The 22,878-nt window shown below is 42.9% G+C and overlaps 1 protein-coding gene across 1 annotated transcript in view; it reads left to right on the top strand.

Moving 5' to 3' along the window:
• LOC148040084 (calcium-binding EF hand family protein) overlaps positions 1-22,878 on the top strand; it is a 46,978-nt gene that overhangs the window by 11,394 nt on the left and 12,706 nt on the right. The window contains exon 2 of the mRNA XM_087696598.1: positions 18,130-18,324. Coding sequence (XP_087552724.1) covers positions 18,130-18,324 — 195 coding nt within the window. The remainder of the gene's footprint in view (positions 1-18,129; positions 18,325-22,878) is intronic.

The following is a 22,878-nucleotide window of genomic DNA, read 5'->3' as shown; positions in this document are numbered from 1 at the left end:
TTAAATTTATCACGATGAGTCTTGGGAATGTGAACATAGGCATCACACCCAAAAACCCTAAAATAAGAAACATCGGGCTTAGTCCCAAAGTAAGCCTCAAAAGGTGTCATCCCATCAACGGCCGAAGTGGGGGATCGGTTAAGGATGTGGATTGCAGTAGCCACAGCCTCGGCCCGCAGAAACTGAGGTGTCTGTCGGTGCTTCATCATGGTGCGCGCCATCTCGATCACACTTCGGTTCTTCCATTCAAGAATGCCATTTTCTTGAGGAGTGTTGGTGTTAGCAAACTCCTGGTGAATACCTTTATCTGCACAAAAACAAGCAAACTCATTAGAAACAAATTCACCACCCTTGTCGGATCGCAAGGTCTTCAATCGCCGGCCCGATCGTTTCTCCTCAAAGAGAAGCCAATCCTTGAAGTGGGAGAAAGCCTCCGACTTCAAGGCCAAGAAATAGGCCCAAGTCATCCTGCTGTAGTCATCTACGATCAACATGAAGTACGAGCTTCCTCTCAAGGACTCGTTCCTCATAGGGCCACAAAGATCCGTAGATACAAGCTCCATCGGTGAAGTAGACCGCTGCGAAGCTTTGGTGGGAATCGCATCCCTATGCTGCTTCCCCGAATGCAGGAGACGCATGGCTATTGGCTCACCACTATGTCCGGCAACCCTTGAACAAGCTGTCCACGTGACGCCCTCCGAAGATAATCATAGTTAAGGTGACCAAACCGAGCATGCCATAGCTGTGACTGTGTCTGAGAGGTAAGAAGAAGAGTAGGGAGGGTGGTAGAAGACGTCAATTTGTAGATGCCGTTCTCCTCATATCCTGATGAGAGAACCTTCCTTGACTCACGATCAAGAACTCGCACCGAATCATTGTCAAACTCCACCAAAAGTCCAAGTGAACAAATCTTATGAACCGAAAGTAGATGATACCCTAAACCTGGCACATGCAAGACCTCTGAGGTATGGGTACCACCACGTCCATCTGGAATAAGCTGCATCTCACCCCGTCCTGCAATAGACACTGAAGAGCTATCTCCAATGAGAATCAGCCCACGCGAAGGTCGCAAATGGGCAACACCAACTGATGAAGGAGTCATGTGCCGAGAGGCACCACTGTCAACGATCCACTCTTGAGTCTGGGGAGCTGCAGCCACCGCTCCAGAATCCTTCAAGTCCTTCTTGTCTTTGTCGGGGCAGTCCTTCTTCCAATGGCTGGTCTTTCCACAAATATGGCATGTGGATTCTTTGTCCTTGTTCTTCTTTGACTTGTTGTCCTCCTTCTTCTTTTGGTCCTTCCTCTTCTTCTGAGAGGCTTGACCTGTCAAGGCTTCCGACTTGGAAGCATGCTGTCCCTTCAGTTGTTCCTCTTGGTCCAAGACCATAGGAACCAGCTCTTCCCATCGAAGAGTAGACTTACGCCCCGAAGCAATAAGGGCGGAGTAAAAAGCACCGAATCGTGGCGGCAACTGGGACAAGAGTGTGATCGCCATGTCTTCGGAGGAAATCGGCTTCCCCGCATTCTGAACCTGCATCTGAAGCTGTCTAAGCTTGTTGATGTGCTCCCGCAACGAAGAAGACTTGTTCACGGACAAGGTCCGTATCTACACCTCCAAAGAAACCCGCTTCATAAGGGTCATCCGGTTATACATCTGATCAAGCTCCAGCCATATCTCCAGAGCCACTGTCAAGTGCTCGATGTGGGCTATCACGGCTGTAGTACAAGACAAAAAGAAAAGAACGAATCCGGGCATTCAGTTTGTCCCAGTGAGATTGTGCCTTGGCCAACTCCGCACGAGCATCAGAAGAGAGTGTGGACTCATCTCTCACAGAGGGCCGGTCAATCTCCTCCTGTACAAGCTCCGTCAAATCGTAAGACTCAAGGATGGCCAACATCATCACGTGCGCCAGATGCGGTAATTGTCGCCATCGAGCTTTTGATCTGCGGGAAGAGCTGGTAAGATAGGCACCTTCCGGTCCATGATCGTCTAGAACTCCAAGTCAATCTCTGTAGACATCTTCACCTGTAATGCCTTCACAAACGCAAAAGCAGCCCCCTCTGACTGTGAAAACGCAGCCTGCTAGGGCTCTTTCTTCCGCGTCCCGTACCTTCTTCACCTGTTGGAGGCGATGAAAAAGCAAAACCTGCACTTGAAAGCTGAAAACTCAGCCTTCCTCTCTTTAAACAGCAGTAAACAGCAGCAAATCCACCAATTGGACTCCTTTCCCGCGCGCCCATGCTTGCTTCAGCCTTGTTCCGATGCGCAGCCCTCCTACTCTCCCTCGAACGCTGGAAACGCAGCCTTGTGTCGCAATGGAATCTCCTCTTCAGGTTGGTTCTTCACTCAGTCAGCCCTTCTTCACTGCTCTGATACCATGTCAGAGTGTAGCGATGCGGAAGCGTGGGACCAAGACTGAGAGAGAGAGAACGCAGAGAGAAGAGAGAGAGAGACAGTCGAAGATGAAGATCTGCTGTATAAAGTGTGCTGTATACAAAGATATGCAAATATGTACACGGGCGCAGTGCGCGGGACTGCGTGTCTCCACCTCGACGGTGCAACCTGCTGTTCACCTCGAAGTCCGTTGTAGTCTGCACGATCTCTAGCCTGAAATCTGCAAACAGAGATGTAATCTGCACGAATCTCCAGCCTGACACCTACGATCAGAAGTGTGAGAGACTGTGCTGGACATCGGCTATAAATAGCCAGAAGAAAGCGCCCAGAATATGCAGGTCTGCAGCCGACAGGTACAGTACAGTCGGACTGCCACGTGGCAGTCCGACTGGTCAGTCCGACCAGTCCGACTGGTATGGCCAGGATCTGATAGACATCGCTAACAAGTACCACACGAATAAGCCTAGAATAGGATTGCCCAACATTAATAGCCATTGCCCTACCTAGATCAACCATCTCCAGACCCACGATTGTCATTGCTAGTTTCAAGATAACTTCACCAACTCTAGAAACAACATGATTGACCCACGAGGCTTGGAGATATATCATGTTTTTGTGACATATTGTTAGTCCGTCTCTTTTAGGATTGTCAATTTGTCATCTCTTGGTTGTGAGCTATTGTGAGAGTTTGACATAGATATGGGAGCTTTTACAACTTAGTGCGTTTGCTATGTGTTTTTCAGTTATTCTACAAGGGAGGTATGGAAGAAACTAGTGTCTTTGTATCATCGTAAACATATGCTGTAATAAAATGTTGAAACACAAGATAAAAGAGAAAAGAAAAGAAAGAGAGAACACAATACAGATGAGAACTGAGATGTATGCTCGAAAAATGGAATCCATATATTAGACACGAGACTGTCGTATACAAAGTGAGTCTTTGGTTGCGTGGGGACTGGCACTGGCTCCTCTCCACAGGACCTCTAGGTGGTGAATTGATTGACTGAGGAGGAGGAGGAGCCCAGAATATATAGGCATGAATAATGCCATAAAATATGTTAGATCGGCTAGCATTAATGCTGGCAGATTGGCAACAATAAATGCTACAAAGCATAAACTACTACACAATAAAAATGGCTAAAATATTTACATAATGTTTTGAGCCCACATGAGTTGACATACTTTGCTAACACCCTCTCTTAGATTATGGGTGATTTGATATAATACAATGATAAATAACTCATCATAGTCCAAACAATAGAGAACCACCAAGTAGAACCATGGATACCCAGGTAAGGGTGATCAAGCCACCACCAAGGTGCCTTGGAGAGAACCTGATGCTGATGTTGATTGTACCAGCTCCTAAAAATAGAGAAGATCATAGCGGCTTTCAATGTCTGTTAACAATGCCTCCGATGTAGCACACATGACCATCCTGTTACCAATGCCGTAGCGCATAAATGACCATGGATCCCCCTCCTTTGGTCAGACCACCAAAGTGTCCTCTCATGTGAGCTCATGACCAGGAACCAAGCCCGCTCTCTGTCAAATAAACAGTCCATCATGAAGCACACATGACCATCCTGTCACCAATGCCGCAATGCACATATGACCATGGATTCCCCTCCTTTGGCCAGACCGCCAAAGTGTCCCCTCATGTGAGCTCATGACTAGGAACCAAGCTCGCTCTTTGCCAAATAAACAGTCCATCATGAACTTGGATGTCCATCCCAGTTCTAGGATTTGAACTTGCTAGACTTCGGTCGATGTGTCAAGGACGTTCCTCTCTGGATCCTGTGCATTTGTATAGAAATATAGATGAGGCACGGTTGCCCCACCACCCTCTCTCACTCACTTTGGCACTAGAAAGTAGTTGAGGAAGGGGCTACTAAGCCCTTCCCACAATCCAAAGAAGAGGATGCCTTGTGCGCCTTGGACTTCACCTTGGCTGGAGGATCTGAGTCAGAATCTGAGGCAAATGATGACTCGTCGAAGGAGTTTGCATTCCGCTTCGTCTTTTGCTCCCTTTTCTTCCTAAAAGCCGCTAACTCTTTGTACTCCTTCCATAGATGACCTTTCTTCCCACAGTGGTAACATTGGGTCTTCAACTTCTTCTTCGAACCCCTCTCTGAAGTTGCAAGAGCCTCACTAGAACATGATAAAAGCCTCCCTTGTAACTGCAATGATGTCTCATGCTCAAGCAGCATGGAGGTCCTCTTCTCCCTCTCCCTCAACCCTTGATCGCTCCTTCATCTACTATCTCGTCATCGAGTGTTTCTAGCTCTTCTCCATCCCCCTCAGGTTTCTTCTCGGGGGATTGAGCTCGTCTGAAGGGGAGCCTTCTTCATTAGATGAGGAGGATTTACCTTCCCTTAGTGAGGGGGAGTCCCTTCCACAGACATGTGCTTTACAGGTACTGGAGGCCTCTTGGTCTCCTTTGTAGTAGGTTGAGCCTATCACCATTCTTAGGTGGTATAGAGGCTCATGCAAGATTCAGGGATTACTTGATCCTTTGAGACTTCTCTTGGCCCACGTAGATCAGCTTGGATTTAGGCCCAGTGAGAGAGTTTACTCTGTGTGAACTATGTCCTCATGTCATAGATTCTTCAGGACCATGAGCCTACTATAGTTGATGAGGCTCTTGGATAGGAGGTTTGGCATAGTGCTATGTAAGGTGAGCTCAATTTTATCTTGGCCGGTTTATCAAATGGATGTGAAGTCGGCCTTTATGAATGGTGTTTTCTTGGAGGAGTTGATTTATGTCTCTTAATCTCCTAGTTTTCTTGTGCAAGTGAAGGCGGACCATGTTTATAGGTTGTGGAAGGCCCTCTATGGCCTAAAGCAAGCTCCTCGAGCTTGGTACCAAAGGATTGATTGCTTTTTCTTACAAAGTGGCTTCCATTGTTCCGATCATGACCCCAACCTTTATTATAGGGTTTAGGGTGACAAGCTTTATTATAATAAAGGTTGATCAGGATGGATCTTGGGATCCTCAACTTCTTCCTTGGTTTGGAGATTTATCATATGGCATAGGGCATCTTCATTTGCTAGCGGAGGTACATCTTTGACTTTTGGTATGTCTCTGGCTGATTCACACTTGGCCAGACATCTCTTTTGTGGTGGCTTTGTTGTCTTCTTTCATGAAGAATCCTACTCAAGCTCATTGGAGAGCCGCATTGTGTGTATTGCACTATCTTTAGGGGATTTGATCCTATGGGATCATGTATGGAGAGGGGGCCACTCTCTCTGATTCGAGTGACTTTGATTGGGTAGGTAATGTAGATTTGAGATGGTCTACTATAGGTTTTACTTTCTTCCTTGGTTTGATACTAACTGACCAACAGAACCGAGTCGGCATAACGTATCACAACTTTTGCCTTTGACACCCACGGCATCCTTGGGGTCCTTGGCTTGTTACTATTTGACACCCACGGCATCCTTGGGGTCCTTGGCTTGTTACTATGGAATCTGCCATGTGCATCACATATGCTTCAACAAGCGTGCACATTTGATTAATAACTTAATCAAATGTTATCAACAAGATTAAAGCATCTCAAAATTTCACGTCCTCGTCGTGACAACTGCCACCTCATCATCTGTATTGCCGCATCAGCATTCGTACTACCACATCAGCATTTTTGCAGGCAGCTTGTGTAGTTGGATTGCATTTACTACAATCAGCAGCATTTTTGGCAGGTCAGCCAGTTTTGGTATTATTCAGCTATTTATAGTTGGCTGGCTGGGGCAGATTTATTCATCTTCTGCAGGTTGCTAATTCACATGCTGTGTCTCTGTCATACTCTGCCATCTCCGGTGCTGCTGCTGCCTTCATCATTCTCAGCCTGATTTGGTGCCCTCACCAACGCCTCGGGCTGCATGCAGGGACCAATCAGTTCACACTATTATATTCAGCATTCATCTTCAGTCAGTGCAGATTTCTTCCTTCTTCTTCCTATTGTCTCTCTCTTCCTTTCTCTCTATTTTCATGTCCTTCTTTTGTGCACTCTCACACATACCCCTCTCTTTAAGAATGGCACATGTCTTCTATTGCTTAGTATGATTGAAACATGGTAGCTATATTGTGGCAATACATGCGACCTATTGATTCATAGAACATGTTACATATGCAATTATTATTACCACTAGAAGCCATGTCTATGTATTCCAAAAGAAAAATTCTCTCATCCATGTAGTTTCCACGTTGGTACTTATTGCTGCAGTAAGTACTCATATGAACTGTTGCAAATAGAGTGTCATGATCATGCAAATAGAGTGTCATTCACTCATCATAGAGTCCCAAAGCTGATATACTACCAGCCAATAGTAGCTTGGATGAGCATATAGCATCACCAAGCAACTTCTAGATATTGGAGTCCATCTATTTATTAGAGTGGAGGTGCTGCCCTCCTCTTGAGCATTAGGCAGAGCTTCATGTTTATGCTTTGCTAAACTTGTCTCAACTCCAATCAAGGTTAGCTTTAGTTGGAATGCTTTTAGATAAAGCTACAAAACTTGATGAATCTGCTAAGTTATCATTTTCCATCCACTTTGTATCCATTGGTGAATAATTTTGAAACTTCACTAGATAACAACATGAAACTATACCTACTATCTTTCTTTCTTTATGTGCCAATATAAGTTTAGGAACAAAGCTCTTATCAAGTTTCTCAACCTTTGGCTGAATCTTATCAAACATATCCTTTGGTACATCTCTGTGGTAGGATTGAGAAAGATTCTCAGGAAAGGCATTATGAATCTTTAAGTGATCTAGTAGCTTCAACTTGTAGGCAACATTGCTCATTTGTTTTGTCACTTAAAAGGGCCCATAGTACCTCATACTTAATGCACAAGGTCGCGAATGTTGAGCCTATTTCTTTGGGGACAATTAAGCTGTGCAAGGTTGTGATTTTTTAACTTATTTCTCCGGGGACAACTAAGTTGTGCACATGTGAAATTGAGTTAAGATGTGAGTCACGATGATAAGCAAAATCAATTTGAGAAGTGGGGGATATTGGTGGAACTTGGGAGGATAGATGCGAGTAGGTACTTGGGATAGATTGGGGCCAAAGACATTAAGTTGCCCTTGGGATTGACTTTTAGTGTCAAAGGAGTTGGAGACTTAAACTATTTAATGTCTTGGTTTAAGGTTTGTAATGGGTTGACAAGTTGTGAAAATACTTTTAGGTTTACATACGTTAAGAATTTAAAATTGAAACCGGGCAAGATCAAAGTTGGGCAGGGCCCAATTTATTTTTCACTTGGCTGAATTGAAAAATGGTTGGAAAACAGGCCCGTGGGAATTGCATGGGTATGTCTGCCACATGTTAGGGTGTAACGAATCTTTTGTATATCAATTGTTAGTGAGACATATTGGTCCAATGATTTAAATAAATTTGATGCTCATTTACTTTGAAAGGCGATTTATATAACTTGAGTGATTTAAATATGGTTAAATGTCCATCTTTCTATATTTAAGGGTGGTAAATGGTCAGAAGACCCTAGAATTATCTTGGATTGTCATCGACAAGATGCCCAAGAGAAATTACAAGTTTAATCGAGCAATCAGATTGATTAGAAAGCCAAGATGACTGAGAATTTTTCACCTAGGTGGTCACATTGACTAGAAGCCCATGTAATGAGTGGTTTTAGAAAGCAAAACTAGATGCTCATGATAAAAGAAACAAACCATGAACCAATGAACCTATACAGTTAAGCTCTCCAGAATCTAAATTTTGCGACTCCTAAAATTTAGGAGGTTACTATTTTTGGAAGTTGCTCAAATGGAAATTTTGTTCGTGCCAAAGACTGCAAAATTTTACAAAGAATAATTTTGTCTTCAGTGGCTATCTCAAATTCGACTTCTAGAATTTGGGAGGTTACTAGTTTTGGAAGTTGCTCAAATGGAAATTTTGTTTGCGCCAAAGACTCCAAAATTTTAAAAGAATAATTTTGTATTCAGTGGCTATCTCAAATTCTTAACCATTTGAGAGATTTTTAAAGTGGAAGGTTTAAAAGCTTCTTTCTCTAGAAAAGTGACATGTCATTTTGAAGAGATAAGTATCGCTACTAGACAAGTGTCCATGCACTTGTCATTTTCAACAAACATTTGTAATTTTAGCCTCTACCTTCCACTTTTGAGCACCGAAGCCCCACACCTATTTATGAGAGGTCTCTCTCTTCATTCCAACAAGTTCTCATGCCGAAATTTCGGCCACATGCTTGTATTCTCCTTTCTATCACTTATCCAAGAAGCATTTGCTACTTAGCTTGATCTAGAATCTAGTCCAAGCCCCAAAGAAGAAAATCAGCTTGTTGCTTGGATTATACACAAATTAGGGTTTTAAAATCCTAAATTTCAGAACTATGGCAAGTCAGCCCTTTATATATAGTTCAGACACTTGGTGCCCGTGGTTTGTTTGAATAAATTCCTATAAAGGGAGAGGGCCTATTTCTCTCTCAATGTGGTGTTGACCCCCCCCGCCGCGGTCTATTGATTTTTCATGGTGATAATTGATCAAGTTGGTTAAGTTCAAAGTATTGCCATTCTCATGTTCTTCCTTGCGCTTACATAGGGGCTGAATGGCTATGTGGCATCCAGCCCTTCATAGAGCCATGCAAGGTGGGAAAAGTTTGGAATCTGTTAGGTGACTGCTGCTGGGTTCCATTCTGCTGCAGGAAATCTGACTTCTCTCTCCTGCTCTTCTCTCTTCCATGCTTGATCAACCACCCACTAGGCGAAGGAAATACTGTCATCAGCCTCTTCTGGGAAAGGAACTGTTGTTACCAGACTCTACATTGAACTGGGAAGTGCTGCTGACAGAAATGCACTGATTTCAGGTCTGTAATCAGCAAAAATTAGGTGCTGCATGGCTACCTTGGGATATCTGCATGCATATCTAAGTCATCCATGAAGGCTTGTTGCCATAGTCCAATCAATTGACAGTAGATTTATGGACAAACTTTTATCTATAGCAGGGCTGAACTGCATCTAGCAGGAAAACAATCAATTTGGCTTCATTAGGCTCTCAAATGAAGGGGCAAATTGAGGATTAAGGTGGTTGGTTGCAGAAGACAGCCAATTGTTCTAGATTTATTGAAATAAGGGAGATTTTTGTTAACAGATCTTCACAGAGCTTCGAATTCTCGGCACGGTCTCCTACTTCTAGAGCATTGGCCCTTCTCCATTGAAATTGTTCATCTTCTGCAATATATAAAAAAGAATACTGCAAGGGGTGCCAAGGTTTGTGGCCAATGTGTATTGGATATCACTTCTGAATTGGGGTAGTTGTGTCCGTAATTCTCGGCTTGTTCTTCTACTTCCAGAGCTTTGGCCCTTCTCCATTGAAACTGTTCATCTTTTGGAATATATAAAAAAGAATACTGCAAGGGGTGCCAAGGTTTGGGGCCAATGTGTGTTGAATGCCTCTTCTGAATTGGGGTAGTTGTATCGGTAATTGGTGATGTGCTGAATCTCATTAAGTGATATTTTCTTGCTGTTATCTATTAAGAATCATGGATTTACCACCCTTTTTGGCAAGGAAGATGGGAACCACATTGCCGAGATACATAAATTCCCTTCAGTAGGTGGGCTTGTGTGACTTGACTGCAATCCAAATCACAAGCGAATTGTGGGAATTGCTTTTCAGCTGTGATAAAATTCAGCAAGCATGTCTTAAGTAATGACAAATCAGGAATCAGAAGATAATGGAAAGAATGCATTGCCTGATCATTAATGGAATGGGTATTTGGCATGGGCAGCAAGTCGAAATTGTAGGGTTGGTCCATGAAGTGAGTACTTCAAAACCTTGAGATACTGAACATCAGCAAGAAAACAAGGTTTTGCTACCCAATTCAAAGCTCAACTCATGGCAGTATCGGAGACTTTGTCTTAGCTCAGTGAGGACCCACAAATTGCAGAATTTATGTTGTTATCTTAACATTAAATTCATTGAGTCTTCTTAAGTGTGACCTTGCCTTGCAGTGGCGAACTTCTCTTTTGATGCAGGGTAAGGCATCATCCACTTGGGTTCAGCTCAAAGCAAGTATTTGCTTCAGCTTGGTTGGCAAGCACATTTGAGGTGGATGTTAGGGCTGCTTGGCATGAACTTGATGCTTCACAGTGCGCCACTTTAAACAAGTATAATAAGAAGACTTGGGAAGCATTGTTAGGGGTAAAGGCGTCTTTGCCTAGCCGCGTGTATATTACTACACTGACAGTACCCGTGCCTGCACACTACAGGCAGCGGGCACCCGTCACCGTCACTTTATTCTTTATTCTTTTAGTGATAGATGAATAAAGGGAAGGCTGGTCACATATTGTGACTGCTGGAGTTTCCACATTGTGAGTCTCTCTCTCTCTTGCTCTTACTCTCCTGCCATAGCTCTCTCGTGCAAACTTCGATCCTTCTCACCTTTTAACTGGTATCAGAGCATGGTTGCTTGAGCATTCGAGCTTGGTCCGTGACTCCTTTAGCATTTATTTGAATCCCTACACCATTGGTTCTTGCTCTTGGCAGCCATATTCGACTCCTTCGAGCTCCGATCACTCCTTGGCTTCTCGAGCACCTACCCGGTCCATTTGGGCACCCTCAAGGCATTCCTTCAGAGGTATTGAAGTATTCTTTTGAGTGTTTATTTTAGTTTGCAGGGTACAATAGGAAGGGGCAGCCATAGCTTTAACCATTGGAGCTCTTCCATTTTATATCTTGGCTCCTGTGTGATTAGGCTTGACAAGGCTTTGTGTAGGCCTTCTTTAGGCCCTACTTGAGCCCCCCTTCCACCCCATTAATGCCACGTGAACCAACAGCATACCTAGCAACATTAGCCTTGTTTGGGCTAGCTTGAAGACTTGCAACATTCATTTTTTACTTCAGCCCTCCCTTGGCACTCATTGGCAGCTTGAAAACACTTCATTTGACACTTGGGAATACCCCCTTGATGCTTGGCATTGGTGGTTTATCATTTGGCATTGATTTGCGGATTGATTTACCTCAGTCCAGGACTGTTTTCCACAGTCCACTAGCAACCACAAACAATGTTACATCAGCATTTTATGTTTATGCTTGGATAGCATTGACATTTGATGCCCGGTTGGTCCCAAATGGTCTCCGAATGCTAGGGGAATGCATGCCTATTGATTGGCCATCATTTGGAGCTGATTTAGTGGTTTGGAATACTCAATTTTACATAGTAAATCACTACTGTACACTCCAAGACTGAAGCTTATTTAGTCACTTTATGCTTTGCCTATTGGTCAGGGGTGCTTCCTAGGTGTTTCATATGATTATTGGGATGCAAATGAAGGTTGGCAAATGCTTTGGATGGTTTCAGAATGTATTTTGAGCCTTGTTTGAGATCTGTATTGATTGGCATTTACTTGACATTGATCTACACTAGCATGTTTTATGACAGAGGCTATACCTATGGTCTATATATGACCCGTTGGTACATGCTTGATGTTTATGTTACCTACACATGCTAGTTACATTATTTGGACTTGAATGCAATAGGATTTTGTCATTCTCCTGGTGGTCTTCTTCTTCTTCTTCCTTTGCTCCATTTTCTTCTTCTTCTTGGACTGCAACTAGATAGGCCTTTTGGGACCTCTTTCTTGCGTGGCAGAACTTCTCGGTGTGTCCGGTCCTTTTGCAGAAGTCACAGAAGAGCTGATCCTTCTTGCCTTTGTACTTGTTGCCAACATATAATGCATGCTCATCTCTAGAGGTACTTGGTTCTTCCTTAGTTTTTAGCTTCTTTTCCTCTTCTAACAGTGATGCCTGGATATCAAAAAGTTCAGGATTTGGCATGTTGATTAAGGTTGTTGATACATTATTATATTCAGGAGGCAAACTCTTAAGTAGAACACCAATGCAAACATCTTCCATTTTAATGTTGATTCCTGCAAGTGTATTACAATGTGGCTGAGGAAGCACGGAGTACTTGGCAGCTTTGGGATAAGATCAAGAACCTCTATGATAAGCAAAGTCTTGCAAGTCAAATGTATTGGCTGAAACAGCTTATGGATCTCTGCATGAAAGAGAATGTGATCATGTCAGCTCATCTGAGCCAGTTTCATGCTATTCTTAAGAACTTGGTTTCGCAGGGCATTGATTTCAAAGAGGATGTCACTCCGTTGTTCTTGCTTGAAACTCTTAATGAGTATTGGGATGTATTTCGCACTGCCTTATGTGCTTCTATCACTACTCTCAAGCTATCTAATGTTGAGAGCTCTCTTCTGCAAGAAGAGATAAATCGTAAGAATTTGGATGCCTCTCGTGTGTCTCATGCTTTGACAGCTAGAGGCCGATATGATGGAAATGCAAAGAATGACCATGGTAATGGCCGTGGACGGGATTCGCAGAAATTTCGGTTTAAGTCGCATGGCAAGTTGCGCATTAAGTCTGGTGGAAGAAATGCAAATTTGACTTGTTATCATTGTGGGAAGAAAGGTCACATAAGACCACATTGTCATGAACTGCGCAATGAAAGATACAAAGACAAGGGGAAAGAGAAAGTGCAAGAAAATTCTTTTGATCGTAACATAGTATCTGCTAAGTTAAGTGTTAAAATTGAAGAGATCAATGCTATGTAGCCCAAGGATAGTGATGGGGATTATATCCTTGCAGTAACTTCATCTAGTGCTTCGCATATGTCAGAGATACGCTCTATGTATGCACAATATTGGCTCTTGGACTTTGGTGCATCCTTTCATGTGACACCTTGCTGAGAGTGATTCCATTCATACCGTTCTGTTTCGGGTTCTGTGCACTTGGGTGATAACATGTCTCTTGAGATTGTCGACATTGGTGATGTTAGACTGCAGTTTCCTTCTGGCAATAATTTTGTTATGCACGATGTATGTCATGTACTTGTATTGACACGTAGTCTCATGTCCGCTGGACAACTTGATGATGCAGGATATCATGTATCTTTTGAAGACTCCACATGGAAGATTACTCGTGGCAAGCTTGTGCTTGCGAGAGGTGCCAAGGCTGGCAGCCTCTATCCCTTAGTTGTTTCTGGATCTACAGTTGATCATGCTTTGTCTGTGGGGTCTTTACCTCATGTATCTCTTTGGCATGTCCATTTGGGACACATGTCCATTAAGGAAATAAAAATGCTTTTTGGTTTGCAGTACTTACCGCCCCTTGACTATTCTCATTTTGATTCTTGTAATTATATCATCATTGTCTTTATGGCAGACAGACTAGGTCTACGCATAAGAAGTCTGGTATGTCACGTATGAGTGAGCCCTTGGCTTTGGTACGTTTTGATGTCTGTGGGCCCATGCCCTGTCAGTCTTTGGATGGTGCGAAGTATTTTGTTACCTTTATGGATGATTTTTCACGTAAGGTATGGGCTTATTCCATAAAGTAAAAGTTTGATGTCTTGGCGGTTTTTTAGAGATGACTTGCTTTGGTAGAAAACCAGTCTAGGCATAGACTGAAATACCTAAGGACAAATAATGGGGTGAATATGTATCACGTGCTTTTGAGCAGTTATGTGATGAGAGGGGTATTAAGCGTTAGTTGATTGTCCCTTACACCTCTCCCCAGAATGGTATGGCTGAGTGGATGAATAGGATCATCTAGGAAAAGGTTCACAGTATGCTTAGCCATGCAGGCCTACCCTAGCACTTTTGGGCGGAGGCAGTTACGACTGCCGTGCATATAATTAATAGATCGCCTTGTAGTGCCATTGATTTTCAGGTTGCAGAGGAGGTATGAACAAGAAAGCCTCCCTCTTATGCGCATTTACGTGTTTTTGGATGTGAGGCATTCTGCCATGCGCCCAAGAACAAGTGTAACAAGTTGGATTCTAAGAGTGTTAAATGTATATTCCTTGGTTATGGAGATGCAAGAGATGGGTTACCGTCTATGGGATCTGCAGGCACGGAAAGTCATCCGCAACCATAATATAGTCTTCCATAAAGACAAGATACATAGGCAGCCTGAGAGAGTCGTGGAGATACGTAGGATTATATTTCAGGAGAAGCCACGAGCTCCCATACGGCCAGCTCGACAGCTTGCGCAGCAGCAGTAGATGCTCATGGCCAAGGTGTTGAATAGAACGTTGAGTAGACAGCAAAGCCTACAGTGCGGCGTTCTACTAGAGATAGACGCCCACCTGACAAATTTGAGCCCTTTATGCACAGTGTCTTGGTTACAGACGTAGAAGAGCTTCTCACCTATGATGAGGCTATGCGCAGGGGTGACAGTCACTCTTGGGAGAGGGCTATGCAGTCTGAAATAGACTCCTTACATAAGAATATGACTTGGGATTTGGTTTCCTTGCCTGCTGGCAAGAAGGCTTTGCCTTACAAGTGGGTGTTTAAAAGCTGAAAAGTACCCCTGGACACCCCAAGCCGGCATACAAGGCAAGATTGGTAGCAAAGGGTTTTAAGTAGGAGCATGGTGTTGACTTTGATGAGGTCCTCTCTCACGTGGTTAAGGTGACTATCCTGCGCTTAGTCTTGACTTCAGTTGCACAGCTTGACTTGGACTTATACCAAATGGATGTTAAGATGGATTGCTTACATGGGGACTTGCATGATGAGATTTATATGGAGCAACCCAAGGGCTTTGCAGAGCCTAGCAGGGAGCACCTAGTGTGCAAGTTGAAGAAAAGTCTTTATGGCTCGAAGTAGGTACCTAGGGAATGGTATCATAAGTTCGATGCCTTTATGCAGTCACAGGGCTATAACCGTAGTGCTATGAATCCATGCTTGTACATGAAGAAAGCCCGTGATGGATCTTTGCTTATTTTGGTACTCTATGTGGATGATATGCTATAAGCAGGGAAAGCTCATGATGAGCTAGATGCTCTTAAGGCTCAGCTCAAGAAGAGCTTTGAGATGAAGGATTTGGGACAGGCCTCACATACTTGGTATGTATATTAGACGCGATAGGCATTAGGGGCTCCTCTACTTATCACAGAGGGAGTACATTCATAAAGTCCTTGAGTGCTTCTGCATGTAGGACATAAAGCCTGTTGACTGTCCATTGTCTTCTTATATGAAGATATCATAGGCCGATTATTCTCAGACAGATGAGTAGAGGGCCGAGATGGCCAAGATTCCCTATGTATCCACATACGTATCCACAATGGGCAGTCTTATGTATGCTATGATAGTCACTTGTCTAGATATTGCCTTTGCAGTTGGTATTGCGGCACGCTATATGGCTACACTTGGCAAGAAGCATTGGGATGCCATGAAGGGTATCATGAGGTACTTGAAGGGCACTGCAGATATGTGCATATGCTATGGCAGCCAAGATACAGGAGTTGTGGGGTACACTGACTCTGATTATGCAGGACATGCAGATAGTAGGCAATCTACTTCTTGCTATGTGTTCACCTATGCTAGAGGTGCCGTCTCTTGGATGTCCAGGATGTAGAAGTGTATGGCTCTTTCCACCATTGAGGCCGAGTATGTTGCAGCCACTGAGGCTTGCAAGGAGGCTATATGGTTAGGCCGTTTGGTTCATAACCTTGGTATTGATGCTATCCCTACACTGCATTCGGATTCTATGAGTGCTATTCAGTTAGCCAAGAATCCGGTCTTCCATGTGAAGACGAAACACATTGAGGTGAGGTATTACTTCATACGTGGGGTCGTTGAGGACAAGTTTGTTGACCTTGTCAAGATCTCGACTGACCAGAATCCTGCAGATCTGCTCACCAAAAGCCTCTCTATGGAGCGCTTTGCCTTCCTCAGGAGATTGATGGGCGGGGGATGAGATGACGTCTTTCCTCATCCTGTTGTACATGTGTACATGTTGTATTGTCTTTTCTTTTTCTTTTTCACTCCTCATTGGGACAGATTCATCTTTAAGTGGGAGGTCGTTGGGGGTAAAGGCGCCTCCACCTAGCCGCCCGTGTATTACTACACTGACAATACCCGCGCTTGCACACTGCAGGCGGCGGGTGCCCGTCATCGTCACTTTATTCTTTATTCTTTTAGTGCCAGATGAATAAAGGGAGGGCCGGTCACACATTGTGACTGTTGGAGTTCCCACATTGTGAGTCTCTCTCTCTTGCTCTTGTTCTCCTGCCATAGCTCTCCCGTGCAAGCTTCGATCCTTCTCACCTTTCAAGCATTGCTTCCGATCATTTCATATAATTTTGTGCCTCTTTCTAAGTAGACAGAAGTATTGTTGTGGTGGCCAAAAGAAATAAGAGATTTTTGCATAAAGACAATTGTAACATGCATGTCTTAGGTGATAGAAACAATAGGTTCAATAGATGCTTTGTTGAATGGTAAGTCTTCTGGCTTCAAGGATGCTCAAGGGGATTCAGAGAAAAAGATAGCAAGGTGTGAGAAGCCTGATAAGGTATTATCCATTGCTAAAAAGAGGAGGAATCAGCCCCATTGAAACCTTGGAAAAGTAGTACTTAATGCAAAGCACTACTTGCTGCAAATAAATATGTGTTAGCTTTTAGTTTCGTTTCTAAGTTAGTTTTGAAAAAGAGCACGATCTTTGCACACACCCCATGCCCCTTGTCCCTTAAAAAAAAACAATGTAACTTACCTAATATTTTTGGATGGCACGCTACTACCTAGAGATAACAATCTGCCATCAAACAACTAGTGAAGGTGGAGAAGCATAAACTTTTTGAGGAGCAAGAGGGCAGAGGCAAAGTTAGTGAGTGAATGGGTTCTTGCAAATTTCTTCAATGCCAGCTTGCTAGACATTGCCACATTAGGAGAACTTGCACATCATCCATGGGTTAGAGGGGGCACTTAGGCCTCAGCACATCTGAGCCATTGTTACTTGCCACTAGAGACCAATAGGTACTTTCAGCGGACTCGTCGTCTTAGATCTTCCCATGGGAAATATCTTTGCCTTGTGGAGAGTATGACATTTCTATTGATTTTCTATTAATCAAATTGAGATCCTATGGTTCAGCTAGAAGATCATTGAGAGATCGCTTTGTATACTAGTAGTTTACACCTGCAGCCCTTATGATTGCAAGTGCAAGCATTTTGTGTTGTTGTTCTCGAGTAGAGATAACATGGTCAGATGCACTTGTGTCTCACAGGCCATTTTGGATATTTAGAGACGTATATACATTCTCTCTCCCTCTCTCTCTCTCTCTCATGGGTATGTGCGTTGAAACTTGATAATCAAGGGTCAGAGTGATGGAAATTTTTTTCCCCTTGCTTGATTCTTCAGCTTCTTTCAAGTTTAGTCTTTCAATATGTTTGTCCTCTTTTGGTCATCCATCTCATATCTACCTTTGCATTTAAGGTAGAATCCATGGCATCCTTCATCATGCATGTTTGGGAGATCTTTGTCATGTTATGGAGTCGAGGGTTGAAGCATTCTTCAATCTTTTTGAGCTGACTTGCCAAGTCAGATCATTATTGTAGTAGCTAAGTAGTCATCCGTAGCCTCTTTTGCATCCTTGATCTTTGAGACTTCCCCATTCAAGGAAAAGGGGTTGCATTCGTTTGAGTATGAGCTTTTTTTGAGTCATACATATATAATACAGTGGCATGGAGTTGGTGGTCTTGGAATAATGTATATGATGGACTTTTGTCTTTCTTTAAGCATGGAAGGCCAATACTTGCAGTTCTTTAACCTGTAATAATGTTGGAACTTTAGGTCACAATATGCATATTTTGAACAATGCAAGATTTTTTAACATGAAGAACCTTTATTAATTGCTTGCATACTCAAAATATTGTAGCTTTGATTGTATGATAACAAAGTAGTTTTTGTGATTTTCAGAAGAACCATTGGTGATTTCTGTTTTGGATGGATCTGTTATAAAGTCACTACTTGAGGATGAGGATGAATTTGCAATGTTGGCAGAAAATTTATTTACAGAGTTGGATACGGATGATATGGGAAAGGTTAGCCCATACAAATTGCATGATGCATTAACACAAATGGGATTGGAAATGGGAGTGCCCCTTCCATCAGGTAATTGTGTTTATCCTCCTGGTTGCAGTGATTTTAATAGATATCCTATGTCAGGGTAGTCTTGAATTTGGTTGAAGGAGATGCATGGCAGCTTGTTTTAAGCGCACATAGAGGACAACTTCTGTAATTCTCTTCATTTTATGCACTCTGCAAGCTCATGTAAGGTTGAAGCCAGGTCACTTTTCTCCAGAAATAAGTAAACTCACCACTTCAGGAGTCAATTGAAGATAAGTCTATGCTTGACATTAATAATTATTGAAGTGTTAGTCAATTGAGTGCCATTTTCATTGGATGGGGCACCTTTGCCCACTATCATGTTCATCAACTAATTCAAGTCCAGGATTCTTGTTAGAATAGAGGGCTTATACTGATGGTTGATACTGTAAGATATGCAAACAAGCTGATTATAAAGTTACTGCTGAAGGATGTCTTAAATTTCTGCACAGCCATTTAGAGAAAGCCAATGTGCATGCATGGAGTTGCCCCATGATAACATTTGTAGATGTGTCCTGATGCTCATTAGTTTCATTATTGGAGATGTGCCTTGATGATGGATAGGCTGCTCAAGTATGCTGAGCGGTCTCGATTACATAATGCATGACCGTCCAGAAAGGCAGGGGAATTCTGATATGAGAACATCCATGCAGGAGTGCACTTCCCTACACAAGTACACCAAGCTTGCCTAATTTTGTTTTAGGATTTATGGTGAAAAGGTGTAAGAGAATCTAGTTGCAGTATTGGATAAATATTTAGCTCTCTTGACTGTGAATGTATACTTGCTGGGAGGCTAATTCTTTGTAATGTTATTGTTGAATGGCTTCCCAAAGCATGCAGACTCTTATCAAAATCTCTTGAGAGAGAGCATACCTATCCCTGCAGTGATCTGGGATTCACACATAAAAGGATACTGCCCCCTTCTCCATGGGAAATCCAATCTTGCAATTTGTCCATTGCTGGCAAACATTGTTGATCCATAATAGTCAAGAGCCATATTCAGTAGTTGTTGAGCTAAAATTGCATTAGTTTCTTTAAAACAGTCCCAAAACATGCTTAAGTAATGAATTTTACCAAACTTTATTGAAAGAAACACGATCCTAGAGAGTGTCTATGTCCCACATGCAAACCCCGATTTGGTAGGCCTCAATCTTTCTATAAATAGACAGGCTGCCCTCCATCCATCCTATCTCACTTTTACTGTTTACAAGTGTTGTAGCTTCACTGTCCACACCCCGTTCGCAGAGGGTATCTTAGTTGGAGCTATTTGTCATTATCTCCCATCATCGGGTGCCTGCTGCCAGCCTTCCGTTGCTGATTCAGACTGTTTCCGGCCATCGTCACTTTGCTGGTCATCTTAGTGGTGCAGTCTACACTCTAGTGTCTGTGTTTGCTGTTATTCCATGTCGAAAACCCTGCGTTTGATGCTGTCTAGCTGTCGCCCCATCATAGGCGACATCATCCATGCCTATGTTTTGCTGTTGCTACTGCTGCCCAGCCTAGTCGATATCATTTGGAGCTGCGTTTTGCAGTTTTAGACTTTTCCAGGATACCATGTCATCATTATTTCTGCTCCCTCAGAGTATAACACACTCTCTAGCTCATTATCCTTGCCTCAATCCTTGAGACGCGAGAGTTCGAGGTTTGATATTAATCACTACATTGTGTGTTTGCTGCATTGACCATCATATTATATTCAGATTTGTTCATTTCATCGTTCACTTCGTTCATTGTCATTGAGTTACCCTAACCCTAATTGAATTTTGTTATTAGTTTGTGCTTTGTCATACAATTGTATTTGAGTTTCTGTGTTAGGGCATTTCTTTACATGGTATCAAAGCTAATTACTTTCTAAAGCAACCTAGGTCCTTGATCTGAAAGCTCTTCTCAAAAGCCAAGAATAATAGAAGGGAAGATGACTTCGAACACAACGTTACCACTTTAGTCTCCCAAATCGAGCATGTCGAGAAATGAATAGGAGTGGGTCTCTTGACTTGCCTTGCAAAGTTTCTGCATGGGAGGAGAGACATTAGACTACTATGGAGTCCAAAGACCTTATGAGACAACTCAAGCTGAATACCTGCTGAGAAACCAAGTCATTCAATATATTTCTTCTCCTTCATTCTTACTTTGGTTTTCATTTACAGCCCCAAAAAGGCTTTATTCGGATCATTAGTAGTATCTGGGTGCCACTTGAGAGACTTTAGTGGGTGCCACTCAAGATAGTCAGTGCCTATAAATACGGCACTGACTTTTCTCATTCCATAACCACTTGGTCATTCATTCCTTCTTACTCTCAATCATTCTCTCCCATCTTCTTCTCCTCTCTAGCCTCTCCATCGCTGCTCACACCCCGCGAGGACATTGCAGTTTGTGGCCCATGCCTTATTGCTATGACGTACTCTGTTTCTCCTCTTGTAGGTTGTGTTTTGGTTGCAGTCTTCATTGTCCAACACCTAGACCTATATATAGTAGGTCTACTATATATAACAACAATGACTGAGGTTGGGGAGCTCCAAAAATCATGCCTAAAAGCAAGTATCCATCACTCCTTGGCTACTTGGCAACCTCTCTCCCTTGTTGGCATCAACTTTTCTTCTTGTGACATTAGTCTCTAGGCTGTGTTTTGCTATCTGGAGGCATCCTCTTCCCTTGGCGTCATCCTCCATCATGTGGTGCTAGTGATGGGGCTGCGTTTTGCAATCTTCACTATTCTTGGCTTCTCTTGTGGCTTCGGGGGACATGGACCATACTCCATAGGTTGTGTTTTGTGGTTCCTAGTGCCTTTGGGCTGCATTTGATCATTTGGCAAGTCGCCTTGATTTTCACCTTTCCGAGTACGCATCTATAGCTGGTAATCTCCTTCCTCATCTTCGATCTGATGGCGCTTGAGAACTATGTTTTACTTCCTCTATAGCTGGTTGTCCTTTCTTTCATCATTCGGCATTACCTTCTATACCCTATTGCTTGGAGGATAGTGTTTTACTCCCTCTATAGTGCAGGTTTTTTTAAGATATTGATGCTTGATCAGATAGGACAGTGCAGTCATCTTCAAGCTTCAGCTCCATTGTATTAGCTTGATTCATTTAGTATGATTCTGTGATTTATCATTGATCATCTTCTTCACTCTTTTTTTTTTGAGTTTTGAGTTTTCTTCTCTCAATGTTTGCTATACACACCTTGTGTTTCTTCTTGAAAACCCTACTTCTCTCTGACATGGTATGAGTGTATATAATATCAGAGCATATTGACATGGTGTCAGGAGCCAAGGAGCTTAGAGAGCTAAAGATCGAAGAAGGAAAAGATAGGTTGTGGGTTTGGAATCACCATTGGGTGCATCTTTTGTGGCAAGAATAGGTATACAATCGAAGATTTTTGTCATCGACCTTTGCTCCCTACCCCACCGGAGCACTTGTGTCTTTTCATTGACACTCATTGTGCCACCCTACCTTTATGGGCCATAGAGATCATCTTGTGTTGGCTCTTAGGTTTTTATGCTTCAGGCGATAAGGCGCATCCGATGTGCTCTAAGTCCTCTTGAGTACATAGAGTCGCTAAGACCCCATGCAACAATAAGCCCTCCTGGAGATCACTGCAATGCGCAAGAGACATTTTCCCCTCCCATTTTTGGGTGTAGTGGCTTTTCTAGCCATGCGTTTTGTGAGGAAAGCACTAGCTATGGAGGAGAGAGAAACGAGAAAGTCTGGAGTAGATTGTAAATTGAAAACAATAGTGTACTTGCTGAATTGAAAGTGCTAGTATGAAAGTGCAACCTAAGAGGTAGATCCTAACTCCTAATTCAATTGAAGTCAACTAACTCTAGTATTCGCTCTAAATGTGGTGACATGACTTATTAACTTAGTTGTGTTTATACGGAAAACTAATTGACTAAAACATAGGGCATTGCCCACAAAATTGGCAAATTCTAACATGCCCCTATAGAAGCCGATGAGCAACATATCATCTACATATAGAATGATAACTAGCAGGTCCCCCCCTTCATAATGTAGAGAGTGGGTGCAGTTGGTTGTGAACATAAACGTCCTCATGTAGGTCACCATTCAAGAATGCCGTCTTAACATCCAATAAATGTACTTCCCAACCATAATTTGCAGCCATAGCAATGTCGCACCTAAGTATACTCAAGCAAATGTCTCCTCGTAATTTATGCCCATCTTTTGTGCATAGCCTTTGGCTACGAAACATGCCTTGTACCTGTCTATAGTACCATCAGCCTTCCACTTCAATTTAAAGAACCCTTTGGTACTGATGGCTTTCTTGCCAAGTGGCAACTCAACAAGATCCCAAATATTGTTAGTGGCAATATAATCAAATTCTTCTTGCATGGCTTGCATCCAATTTACATCTTGGTGGGCTTCTTCTAAAGAAGTAGGCTCATCATCATCTAACAGTGAGCTCATGAACACATACTCATCATTACAAGAATCGTCTACTTCTGAAATATCAACCAAATGAGTCTCCCTCCCCCCCGAGGGCATGATGTGCTGTATCTCTAGTAGCCATCCTAGTGCGTTAAGGTTAGGGAGCATCCATTTTACT

This window comes from Lygodium microphyllum, chromosome 2 (genome assembly GCF_053477565.2).
Source record: "Lygodium microphyllum isolate KBCC chromosome 2, Lygodium_microphyllum_v1.1.10, whole genome shotgun sequence".
Lineage (NCBI taxonomy): Eukaryota > Viridiplantae > Streptophyta > Polypodiopsida > Schizaeales > Lygodiaceae > Lygodium > Lygodium microphyllum.
This window is presented reverse-complemented; position numbering and strand designations above follow the sequence as displayed.